This window comes from Betta splendens, chromosome 8 (genome assembly GCF_900634795.4).
Source record: "Betta splendens chromosome 8, fBetSpl5.4, whole genome shotgun sequence".
In the NCBI taxonomy this organism is placed as follows: Eukaryota; Metazoa; Chordata; class Actinopteri; order Anabantiformes; family Osphronemidae; genus Betta; species Betta splendens.
This window is the reverse complement of record NC_040888.2, coordinates 9,392,035-9,404,817: the sequence shown is the minus strand read 5'-3', so window position 1 is coordinate 9,404,817 and position 12,783 is coordinate 9,392,035. Positions and strand designations below refer to the sequence as shown.

Genomic DNA, 12,783 nt, shown 5'->3' with positions numbered 1-12,783 from the left:
TGCTGCATTAACATTAATTGTTCCAGGTCGACGCGTCAGGCAGCAGGATGCCGTTAAAGCTTCTCGGTCGTGTTTCGTTTCCCGTGTGTGTCCACTCAACTTTCCTCTGACTGATGAAACTACACAGGTAGCAAGAAAAACCTCAACCCTAAAAGAAAGACGTCCAGGCTCCGAACAAACATTATTTTGGGAGCTTAAAAGCTTCATTCAAGTGCACACATTGTTATAATGGACAGGGGTCAAGACGTGCGTGTCCTGTCATAACTTCCTGTTTTGAACCTAATCAAACACGTAGCGATTCGATACTTGATCGCGTATGAGCCCAAGCTCAAACTGCACAGTGATGTATATGATCGTGTAAATATGCACGTTTGCCGTGTTTGATCTGCCCATATGGAAACAATCCGACCTCAAGTCGTCACCGTGATGATGACGGAAGGCCGTTTATAGAAGCCTGTAATAATGTAAGTAGAGGTGGAGGAACAGGCCATAAATAAAGCGGTGTTTGGAGGATGTGGACTGTGTGTGGGTGTGCGGGTGTGAGTGCTGCTGGTGGTGATGTTGGCTGGAAAGGGGGTATTTCCGAGTCGAGGCTTAAATGTTTGGCCTGTGAACTGAACGGTTTTATCAGTCTGGGTGCTGACAGAGGAGAGAGAGAGGAGGAGGGAGCGAACGAGGAGAAAGTGGAGAAGAAGAAGAAAAAAACGTCCAACCGTTCAAACTTGATAATCTGGAGCAAATCTAAGTCATAAAATCACACAACTCCGCAGGAAGCCGCAGTTGTAGGACACTTTTTTATTTTTATGAATGTTCTCTTTTTTTAATCTGCACTGTGCGCATGCGTTTTTACCCAAAAGAGAAGAAATGAAGACAACATAAACAAACACCACTGATCAAGAAACAAACTAAAACGACAATTAGAGTGTGTAAAAAAGAGACCCGACCTACTAAAACGGCATAAATAGGCAGTTTCATGTTGTTGGAAATTTCATTAATTGCTACGTCATCATCATTATTATCATCATCATCAATCATTGCCATAACAACAACAACATATAAGTGAGAAGTACAGTAAAAAGTGCACCATCATCATTTTAACTTAAAAACTATACAGCTGCCAAAGATAAAGTTGTTAATGATAAACTTCTAACAATATAGAAATGTTTCCACAATAATTGTTCCACAAAGAAAGGAAGCTATCATCATTTTCTTTCTTTTTTCTCGTGTTTTTGTTTTTTCTTTTATACACTAGACTATGTTTGTTTGTTTGTTTGACTTGGATGCCCCCCTCCCTCCATCACCCTCAGTTATATTTTTTCAAGTTCCTTTTCTTGCTTTGTTGGATTTTTTACAGCCAGCAGAGAGAGTCCTGAGGCCACCTCGTCTCCGTCCAGCTCCAGTCCGTTTTGCAGATTCCAGTTTTTGGATCGTGGACACAGCGGGGGGCATTCCAGCGTCCTTCAATTAAGACAAAACTCCCCCCTCCCATTTACATCCTCCATCCTCCGCAACCTCACCTCCGAACTTTGCCGCTTCCCTTTTTTTACATTTGCTTGTGTGTTTTCTCGCAGCAATCCTCACTTATAGAGGCCTGTGATCCTGCAGTGCCCGCCACCGAGCCGCCTCCTCCTCCGCCACCTTCACCGCCGCTTGCGCCGGTTTCCCGCAGCTCCTTCTCTCTCCTCTCCCTCTCCACGGCCTCCTGCTCGCTCTTGCTGCTGGGGAACTTGTCCTTGTTGTTCTCCTTCTTCCACTTCATCCTCCGGTTCTGGAACCAGATCTTCACCTGCCTCTCCGTCAGCGCCAGCGCATGCGACACCTCGATGCGCCGTTTCCGGGTCAGGTAGGGATTGAAGAGGAACTCCTTCTCCAGCTCCAAGGTCTGGTATCGGCTGTAGGTCTGTCGGCCTCGCCTCCGACCCGCAGCTACTGGGGAGTCAAGTGAAGAAGAGCGAAATAAGGGAGGAGCAGGAAAAGGACAACGTTAGACACAGTCCAGATGATTTACCCTATGCAAAGAGTAAATGTAAGATATTCGATCATCTAATAATGAAACATCAACAACAAATGTAATTATCTTTTGCGTTACGTTTAATATTATACATTTCTAAAGAATGACGTCAATCCAGATTCTTCATTTGTACTAAAATAACCCACATAAACAGCAAATGCAAAGTAAATAAAATGAGTATTAATTTTTTTCTATTCCACAAACAACAAAGTCGCATTAAACGTGTTGTTTTGATTTTAGTTTATTTATTTTGTTTTTCTTTATGTTAGAAAAAACAAAACAATGTCCATGGTCTAATCCGTTTCTTTGCTACGTTGGTGCTTCAGAGGTTTTTCCGCCTTCGTGTAATGAAATGGTGATTGATGGTGAAGGAGATGAACCCAGTGTGAAGGTTTAAGGTGTGAAAATGTTCACATGTTCACTTCAGTGAATGTGCTGCAAAAAATCACGTGACGCTGCGATTGAAACGTCCAGGGTCTCATAAAAATCCAGCCTCTCTTCTTTTCTGTATCTCTTGCTCACGCGCACTTTTCTTTCTGCTCTTGTGTCATTAACTGCAGACATTCTGACAGTATTTCCTTCCAAACAGAGACCAAAATAACGAAGCGCCCATTAATATTTCAACATGAATGCACCGAAACGAGGTTCCCGTCCTCTGACTCAGAGACGTTTAATTACAAAACGGTGCAAACAATAAAGGATAATAACAGAATAATAATTTCTCAGTTTAATACCAGAAGCTAAACGATGACTCTACTGCACGCGAGCCTGTTGTCTAACGAAAGCGCTGTTTTCTGCTCACACACTATAAAAACGCATGTTTTTAATTGTGTTTATTTCCATATCATTATGCAATTAAATTCAAATTCAATGACAAAGTGGTAAAATTGTAGTGGTATAAATGTAAAAGTCTAAATACAGTATTTTGCTCGCTCACTTCTTTATAATGAATCCTTCCCTAAATCTGAGGCTCTGAACCACAGCAGCTCAGCTCTGTTGTGTTTATTACATTTTCAAAACTACGCTCGTCTTTCTTTTCAATGACTTCACTATAAAAATGCTACAGGCAACAATATAATGGACAACAAGTCTGGGAGTAAACAGCAGTCAAATGCAGACGCTGTTTCTCACAAAGACGTCTGCTACACAACATACGGCCTCTTTGTCATAACCCGAATATTGTGGATGAATTTGAAAATACTGTCGATTTTTTTTTCTTTCCGTGATAACGAGTCCTCTTGTTGGCTGCAACACGTGAACACACGGCCAGCGCGCGCTCCCTTTGTACAACACAGTAAACTTTTAGGATTCAATTAAACAAGAGGGCAATGAGTTTGATGGAAGCGCATTTATCGTTATAATCACGTAAAGGTCTGGTGTAGCCTCTTTGCCCTGCTCACATTATATTATGCTGTAAAGCCTGCAGGTACGCGAGGAAAAGCATCGTCAATATCCATTATATAAGCTATCAGCTTCCACATCAGGACCTGGACCGGTGGTCCCGCTGGAGTCTGTGTGTGGCCTCAGAAGACAAGGGAGTCTTTATGGAACATATGAAGTAGTAAGTGATGTAAATGTGTGCGTTGTCTGTCGCGGGGCTATAAGGACTAAAGGGAAGTGGGCGCCACATTCACCGCTGTCACCGGCAATGAATTAAAGCAAATGAGAAACGCTTTCCTGGATAAAACGGGAGAAGGAGCGCTTTGATGTGGAGGCAAACCGGCACCAGCGTCTGTCCAACACCTTCACCCTGACCGAATCCAGCCGCTTCCGGAGAAATAACGTTTTATCATTTGTTTGGCATTTTCATTAAAGATCACCTGCTCCAACAACGTGAGACATTCTACGACCTATTAAATATGAAACCTTTACAGCCTATAAATGAGGCCTAAACAAATGCAGGGCAGCTGGAAGTTGACATTTTGGAGGACGGAGATTTCTGTTTGACAGACTGAGTGGAGGCAAAGTCACTAATATCGACGCACATCCATCGTTGGCTGCAATCAGACTTTTCTTCTCCTCTTTTTCATGCAGACAGAAACGTTGACTCGAATGTTCACGAGTTTGGATTCGAGCTGGGATATTAGACCTTCGGCTCCGTTGGGCGCTCGAGAGTATTTCAGCTGACTATATAGAGGCAGTGTTCCTTTATAAATGACTGAATGTACTTTTTGCTCAAAGGTACATTTCCGAGGTGAACACGGGGGCAACCGCCACCGTCAGCGCGTGCTCCATTCTCCTGTTTGAGCCACGAAGCACTGACTAATAAACGGCGTCACTGAGCCGCGGTAGCGTCCGTCCTAACTGCGCACAGGCTGGAGGCGCAAACACACGACGCATAATTTGGGCATAACGGCGCATGGCTGCGTAGCTTAACGCGCCTGGTTTCCTGTTTTGATTCGACTGTTCGGTTCCCCGGATGACCAGATCCGCCTGCTCCGGGTCCGGTGTGAAGCCAAATGTACGTCAAAATGCTCCGTTGTGTGCGATGTGAGGTGAAAATGTTTGGAGAATATGTTACATTATCTCCGTTCTGGAAATAAAGCTTATTTGGCATTAGGTCCAAAACAGGTAATGACTTTATAGGTGTTGAAGGGCTGCGTGTTTTCCAGTGGAGGCTTGTATTTAAAGCTGGTGATCTGAGAAGCTGTTTTACACAGAAGGGAGTGGGAGGATGTGTTAAGATAATAAACTTTAAACGTGGAAATTATGAAAATTTATTGTGTGAACATACGTGAGACCTTTCATGAAACACGCAAACGTGCGGATAAAATGTGACCGATTTTCATAATCAACTCTCAGAATCGTTTTCCTGGAAGAAATCAACACGATGTGGTTTCCACAGAGACGCAGGAAAAGCAGCCACGCGTAAAAATGACCTGAGATTTCTCCCCCTTATAATTTATTGTTTTTCTATATTATGATGATAATCATGAAACCACAAAGGTCCCGGACGAGCCCGCGGCCCCACTTCAAAATATACAACCAAGAACATAAGCAATAAACTCCATCTCTCCCTAACACACACACACACGCACACGCGCACATGCATGCGCGTTCATAAACACACACACCGCGCAGCTGAAGAAATATGGGTTCGAACTAATAGGCTGCTATACATGACCATCCAACGTGTGTGTGTGTGTGTGTGTGTGTGTGTGTGTGTGTGTGTGCCTTTACTTAGGAGGTATTAAAACACAGAGAATGTTCTCAAGCACATTTCTGTAGTTTTACACACACACACACACACACACACACACACACACACACACACACACACACACACACAATGTGGAATCACTCCTGCTTTCACCCTGTGGGAAACCGGCCACGGTGTAGACAAATAATCTCGGAGACCACAGGCAAGTCGTAAAAGGCAAAAAAAAGTCAAAGCTGCTGTTTGCTCCGAACCTCCAACAATCTGCTGTGCACGCCGGCTTTCAGTGGGTGGGGGCGGTCATGAGGAGCAGGCTGAGGAGCAGCCCTCGCTCCACAGCTCCTCCAGCCCGTCTCCCTCTCCAGGACCGGGGTAATTAAACACTAGTCATTCACAAGTTTTGGTGCCGCCAATAAAACCATAAACGCGCTTTGTCTTCCTGTGACAAACGCTGAGTTCCTAACAGGAAGCCTCGCGCGCCGTTCCCTAAAAATGCTGCGTTTACACCAACTTTCCAACTTTCTCCCTGGGTTCCGTCCGTGCGCCTACATTTTCTCCCTTCCCCTCCCCGGAGAAGCAGCTGCGCTCGCGATGCGAACACGCACCCTGCGGCCAGCGAACGGTACGCTCTGAACGGGACTAGTGGAAAAACGGGAATGTCTCCATTTCCTCACCTTGCGGCCTCATCCAGGGGAACAGCTGCGTCGGAGACGGGCTCTGCTCGGTTCCCTCCGCGTCGTCGCCGCCGAGTCCCGGCGCGCCACCCAGCTTACAGTCGCTGTACTGGACCAGGTCCGCGTCCTGGGCCCCGAAGAGCGTCTGTCGCTGCAGGGCGTCGTATCCGTAGAAGTTGCCCGGCTCCCCGTGGCATGTGACCGCGCAGGGGCTCTGTTGGTACGGATTGCTGGGCAGCGTGGAGGCGCTGTGGTGGTAGAAGTCCTGGATTTGCGGAGCGTGCTGGAAAGTGGCACCGGAGCCCGGGCCGTAAACCACGGTGGGCCGGGTTCCGGCCAGGTCCTGCGCGAAACCGCACTCGTAATAGTTTGGACGTAACGACTCCCCGCTTTTATATTTGGAGAAGAGCGAGTTGACGAAATATGAACTCATCTTTGTTTCTGTTTGCTTTTAGTTTGTGTTCTTCTCGGCGGAGTGGGGCTCGGGGAAGCGGCCGGGGCTTGTCTTTTTCCCTGCTTCTTCCGTGCGCTTTAACACAGGCGAGCGGCGACACACATGCAGTGAGGTGGAGGGGAGGGAGACGGAGAGCGCGAGGCAGATCTGCCGCCGGTGGCGATGACCGTTGTTGTGCTTGTCCTCGCGGCCACAACAGACGAACCACTTGCGACGTGCGTAGCCAGCCAAAACCGCCACCACCACAACAACGGCAACAACAATATGAACAATCACGGCGATTCCATAAAATCTCCGGCGAAGAAGAAGAAAGGAAAAGGAAGATGAAGAAGAGGGAGAAGTAGAGGAGGAAGGGCTTGTGCGCATCACAATTCCGGTGATAGTGCTGTAAGCGGGAGCCCTGTCGCGCTCTCAAACGGCTTTTCCGTGATTTACTCCTCTGCAAATGAGTTGTTTCATATTTTTTTCTCCCTCTCGCTCGGGCTCTCTCTCCCTCTCTCCCAGCCTCTCTCTCTCGAGCGCGCTCTCTCTCTCTCTTTCTAGCTCTCTCTCATCCTGGTCCCGGTGTGTGTGTGTGTGTGTGTGTGTGTGTGTGTGTGTGTGTGTGTGTGTGTGTGCGTGTGTGTGTGTGTGTGTGTGTGCCGGTTTCAGGGATAATTTGCATCTATTATCAGCTCTTCATCCCATTGGCGTTTCCACACACATAGATACGCGTGCACGGGCGCGCACCCACGGGGTCCTTTACACTTTCTTCTTCTTCGTCTTCTTTTGTTGTTGCTTTTGTACTGCACGCTCTTGGGATTCTGGATGATGGTCTCGCTCCTTTAATATTTCCAAGGGAGAGAACGAACACGGAAAATCAGGAAAGAAGTAAAAAGAAAAGCCAGAAGTGAAGGGAAGGGAGGGGGTCAATCAGAATTTCAATCAAATACAGGCATATGCTTTGAGTTGGTGTTTTAGGGTGGTGGTGGTGGTGTAACAACGTGCGTTTAGTACATCTAGGACAGCGTCTCTGTGATTATTGCTTCCTCGGAATTCTGATTTTGAGGCAATGAAAGCAGCAGAGAGTCCGTCTGAGCAAAGGGGCGAACGCAGATTGGAAATAGAAATAATAATTGCTATTGGTTTGGACAAGTGTTCGCCTATAAATGTAACTGAGCTTTAAAAGCACTTGTTGTTTTTTTTATTCCACCATCAACGATCACCGGGGCTCCGCACAAATGCTTTCTTATCATGGTCTTTTTTATGCCTATGATCTTCATAAACACGGATGGAGGACTGGGAAGGGTAATAAGCTGGGCGAAAGTGACTGTAAACGCTTTAACAAACTATAAAAGCCATAAAGCTGAGGGCAGTGTTTGCATGTTGACGTCTCCGCAGCACAAAAGCAAAACGCCTTTTTTACGACGCGCCCTTTGCTCGACCAGAGGCCGTAAACGTCTCCATTTTTGGCCGGTATTTAATTGTCATTTTCGCCCTGGTTTCCATACGACGGTGGACTTTTCGGGGGGAAGAGCTACAGCTATGGCTTTTTAAAGAGACGGGGGAGTTGCGGAAAGGTTACGTTTGGCCCGGTAGATCAAGCAAACAAAGCAGGACACGCTGTCTGTTCGTGGAGTTACCGTTTTATCGACACAGATCTGATTCGAGCTCATCACAGAACGGGAACCTGGCGAATACGCCGCATTAGAACTGCAGGTATTGCTGAATTGCCTGTAAGACATCATCAAGTTGATAATTTGATTCTGGGAATCTCATTTAGTTTCACAGCTCTCGTTTTAATTCCAGTGTGGACTGTTTGCGCCTCGACTGCGCGCTCAAGTCTGCTAAATAAAAATGTCAATGCTGGAATTTAATTTACTTAGATTATTCAGCGCTGATGCAAGAGGCCCAGACGTTTCCAGGACTCGCCCGAATTACAGGCGCTGTCGTGGTAAATCAGCTGATTTCAGGGGATATTCTGATTCATTACCCAAGATTATTAATATTGTTGAAGCTTTTTCAGGTTTCCAGTTAAGTGTTTACATGCATGTGACTATGGTGCGCATTGAGGTCACATTGATTCCATAACACAGAGTTCACAAGCACGTGTGTCCGCCCTTCACAAATCCACTGAATCTAAACATGTTGTGCAATACGCAGAGGCTTTAAGGCTCCTGCGTCCTTCATGGTAGTTTTTGCGGCAGGAAAAACACAAAATTCCTGGCAGCCTATAGGTATCCTGCAGGCCCATAGGTTATTATTTTCCAAGGCCCCAACCCTTCCTCTTCTTCCCTTGCACGCTGTGAAAAACAAGCCTAAGAGCTGCAGAAGTCAGGATGTCCTAAAAAAAGTCTAAACGTGGGCTCGTCGCGTTGATTCCTTTTACAGCTTAAATGCGTTAAAAATCAGAACATGCGCGTTCCACCCTTCACCTTTAACCCCCCCACCCGTTGGTGTGAGTGTGTGGGTCTTTCTGGAAAGGAAAGCAAATACGTAGGCAAGCGTGGGTTTATCCGTGGAGCACGAGCGCCATCAAGCGGTCGTTAGCAAAAAGGCCACAGGGGGGAAATTGGACCTAAACCGTAACTTTATGGTTCTATTAAGTCCGCACATAAAGCTAAATAAGCTGCTTTAAAATAAAACTACGCGTTGTAATTGGAGGCCGGATTTGAGGGTTGGCTTGGGATTTGTAGAAGAATAAAGAGAGTGAAATGAAGACGTTTACATGTCTGTCTGAGTGGAAACGGAATGGGAGAGTAAACCAAAGTCGGGTTCACAGTAGTTAAAACGTTACGTATCGTGTTCAGAGGGATAAAAATTAATCTAAGCAAATAAAGCAATAATCCAAAATTAGCCGTTTTTATGCCAGATACACGAGCGAATGGTTCACAGTTAGGAATCTAAATGTTTAATTACGAAACATCTTACATTTGCGCATTTACATTTAAGATAAACGCACATACCACCTTGAACCACGTGCTGCTTGATTAAGTGTTAAGGAAACGAGGGCCTGTAAACATTCCTCAACATGTGCTGGTGCTACTGGTTTTCTCTCCTTTGTTATTGTTAAACGTTTTATTATCTGCTAAACTTGCCGCTGTCACGTGCAGACCGTTAATTTACACTATGTATGCCTATTTATTAACAGCAGTGAAATACTATGGCTAAATACTACTACGCAAAACTATGAGCATGTATTTGTGTAGATTGTTATAAATATGGTCACGTGAAAAATTATCAAACATTCAAAGACGTTCATGAAAACACATAGAGGCTTGGTATTAGAGTTTTGTTCTGTTTGTGGAGACATTTTAATAATTAGTTGACTGAAAACGGAACCTGTGCATATTAAATTAAGAAGGACAGATGAAGCTCTAGTATCTTACCATGTTTACCGTGTGTGTGTGTGTGTGTGTGTGTGTGTGTGTGTGTGTGTGTGTGTGTGTGTGTGTGTGTGTGTGTGTGTGTGCGTGTATGCGCGCGCGCGCGTTGCTCTAGGCCGGAAGAGAAGCCTGAGCTCGTCACTCCCACTCTTCTGCCGCTTGTCTGGGTGCGTTTTTGTGGAAATGGGAGTTTACGGCTCCAGCCTGTTAGGATGCGTCTGCGAGACAAAACGGAGACAACGCGCACACGCACGCGCGCACGCAAGCACGCACAGACACAGCCTTCAGGTTCCCCCCATGGAGCCAAACGGCCGCTGAGCCATAAAACTCAAGAAGCTGAAAAGAAGCAGAGGAGGAAGGAGCGGATCCTCTGTTCCACGCTGCTACACACAAACTAAGCGACACAATCCGCCTCTGTCCGTCTGTCGTTCCTGCCGTTTTCCCGCATATCCCAGTTTTTCCATCACCCCCCTCTTCATGAAGCCTAATCTAGAACCTGCTCCTCTAATATTTCCTCTCTGCGTCTTTTGCCGCTCTCTCATTCTTTCTCTTACTGTGTTTGCTTTACAGCCGTTTAGTTCTTAACCTTCAGAAATTTATACGCTATAAACTTTTATTGCCGTCATATTCTTTTATTGCGCCGCACCCGCGTCGAATCCCCTCTCTCCTATTCGTTTCCGTCTTCTTCTTGGCTCCTTTTACGACAGTCGGCGGCGGCTTCTTCCAATCCCGCATCCCTCATCATTCACCCACCGCCTCCACTTTTATTTTTTTGGACACATCCTGCTCCTCTCGTGCTGTGAGTTTCTGTGTTTGCAAACAGGAACTGTGGGAAACAACTGGCGTGCGAAAGACGGGGAGGAGAAGCGGAGCTGCTGGAGGCTCCACGAGCCGCTGACGGATTCTGTCCTAGAGAGTAGAACGTATGAAACAAACATGGACGCGCGGCGCTGCTCCGGGTGACGGCGGGAGGCCTCGCGCGCACTTTGGGGCTTTGAACAGACGGATGGAAAAACTGAAAGAAGCGCAGTGATCGACCTCCTGACTTAAATTAAACACGTGTTCTTCATTATTATTATTTATTTATTTCGTTCGCTCGTTTTAAATCGTCACACGCTGCCGGTTCTGTCATATAGTTCTGATCGTGTCATGTTCTGACGCTCACCTGGCGTTTTTCTCACTATACGTCGCGTCCGCGTCGTTCGCGTTCTAAGTCTGCGCACATTTTTGCAGCTGCAGCTTTTTGTCCACGCCGTTGCCATTTCTACATTTGCTGCATTTGATGTTATTTTATTTTTTTCCCCGCTGTCAGTCAGACGCAGCTGCGCCATGTGCGGAGCAGGCAGCGGCGTTCGGCTTCCCCGCCAACTGTTAATGACTCCAGAATGGCTGATGTGATCTGATCCATACAGTCGTTTGTATCAACGGGACCATAACTCTCCTTGAGCAAATTTATGAATATGAATGGTATTCTCTGCTGTCTGATGAATTATAGAAGTGCAGAGTAACGCAGCGCAGTGTGGAGGGCAGAGAGCTGCTGCACTTTAACGTCCAGCCACAGTGTCAGTAAAGACGGTTTTAATATGAGAGGATAAAGTGAGGACATATTGGATTGAGGACGCTCGCATGGGATGAAATATGAATTTTGCCAGCAGCAGCACGTGGTTTGTCTTTCGCAGCTCCTTTAGTTTCTGGAAATATCACAGACGCATAAGAACCGTGTCTCCTTTATCTGCGCAGTTAAATCACGGCGCAATGAGCCACTCTGGATATGATCCGGATAGAAACTCTGCAGACAGGGGGGGATGCTGTTGGGGAGCCTTGCGTAGTTGCATGCTGGTGTTTGGGAGACACATGCAGCAGACCAGAGAGGAAACTAAGTGCACAGGAAGGGAATTAATCGTGATTTGATGCAGGCACCGTTTCATTGTGCAGACGTTTTGATTTGAATATGCAGATGAGCAATGCGTGGAGCATTAAAGCAGGTCTGGCTCCACCACTTCCTTCACGAGACGTCTTTGTCTCATTTAAATGCGCTGATTGTGTCTGACTGGTGATTTGCAGCCACTTACAGCTGTGAACCTTTACATACTAATACCTCTAGTTATAGACTTATTGATACGCAAACATGCTGCTGACTGATGTAATATGTCGTCTCTGTGTTTCTCTGTGTTTCCTTGGTGCACACACACTCAGTAGGTGGAGGCTGGAGGAAGGACCAAAACACAGGCCTTCTGGATTTGATGAAGCTTTGACCCTGCTAGACCTCAGAGAAGTATCACAATCATCTGCCCTGAGTCCACAGATGGTTTATGGGATGGCTTTGTTGAAGCCTGAGCCTAAATCTGCCTAAGTCTTGTGGCCTCATTGGTCGGGTCCAGCACAGCGGGATGAAGGGGTGAGGCGACTGTGTTTACCATCACGATTCCACTGCTTTTCACCAAGTATGTTTTTTCTCTATGCTGCTGCTGCTGCTCTCATTGTTTGCTCTGCGTACGTGTTTGCTGCAAGTGTCAATACTGAAACAACAACTACTGAGCGTGTTGTTGTGAACTTTAAACTTGTTGAACTTTTAGAGAAATATGAAAAGACATTTAAGGATTAAAGTCAGATATGGTCAATCATGAGGAGATGCAGTTGTTTCTCAAACACCAAGTGAGCTCCTAACACGTAATAATATATGTAACATGATAGTGAGAGAATGTAAGTATGTGTCAACGTTAAAGACTTGATGCTACTTTACACAAAATGTTAATTGAATCAATTTTGAAAACACAACATCATATTACAACATCAGTTCTCATAAGTTGTGTTAAATGTTAATATTAAAGGTGTGAGCGTGACAGCAGTCATTAGGTCTCTGTACCTTCACCAAAACTTCCAAACGTTTCCAACCCTTATAATAATAATGAAAGTGATATTTTTTTCGTTTTGTTTTATGTTTCTGGGTGTTTCTGTGTGGGAGCAGGTTCTCACGTGAATAAAGAAAAACAAGACATTATATGCAAAACGGTGAAATAAACGTGCAAAACATAACATCACAGTTTTGTTCGATTGTTTTCGATTTAATAAACATTAAAGTCAAGCACCTTTTGAAATTGTTGATTATTTTCCATTGCATT

General features: G+C 45.7%; 1 protein-coding gene across 2 annotated transcripts; it reads right to left on the bottom strand.

The window, feature by feature from the left end:
• Window positions 1-775: 775 nt before the first annotated feature.
• On the bottom strand, window positions 776-6,791 carry hoxb8a (homeobox B8a). Of its 2 annotated transcripts, none has more exons than XM_029157980.3 (2): window positions 5,843-6,791; window positions 776-1,929 (listed from the first exon to the last, which is right to left on the bottom strand). In XM_029157980.3, exons 1-2 carry the CDS (start codon window positions 6,273-6,275, stop codon window positions 1,544-1,546), a joined length of 819 nt encoding a protein of 272 aa, XP_029013813.1. In that variant the 5' UTR covers window positions 6,276-6,791; the 3' UTR covers window positions 776-1,543. The 2 variants fall into 2 exon arrangements, with proteins under 2 accessions (XP_029013813.1, XP_029013814.1); XM_029157981.3 differs by having other exon boundaries at window positions 776-1,926; window positions 5,843-6,790.
• Window positions 6,792-12,783: the final 5,992 nt, after the last annotated feature.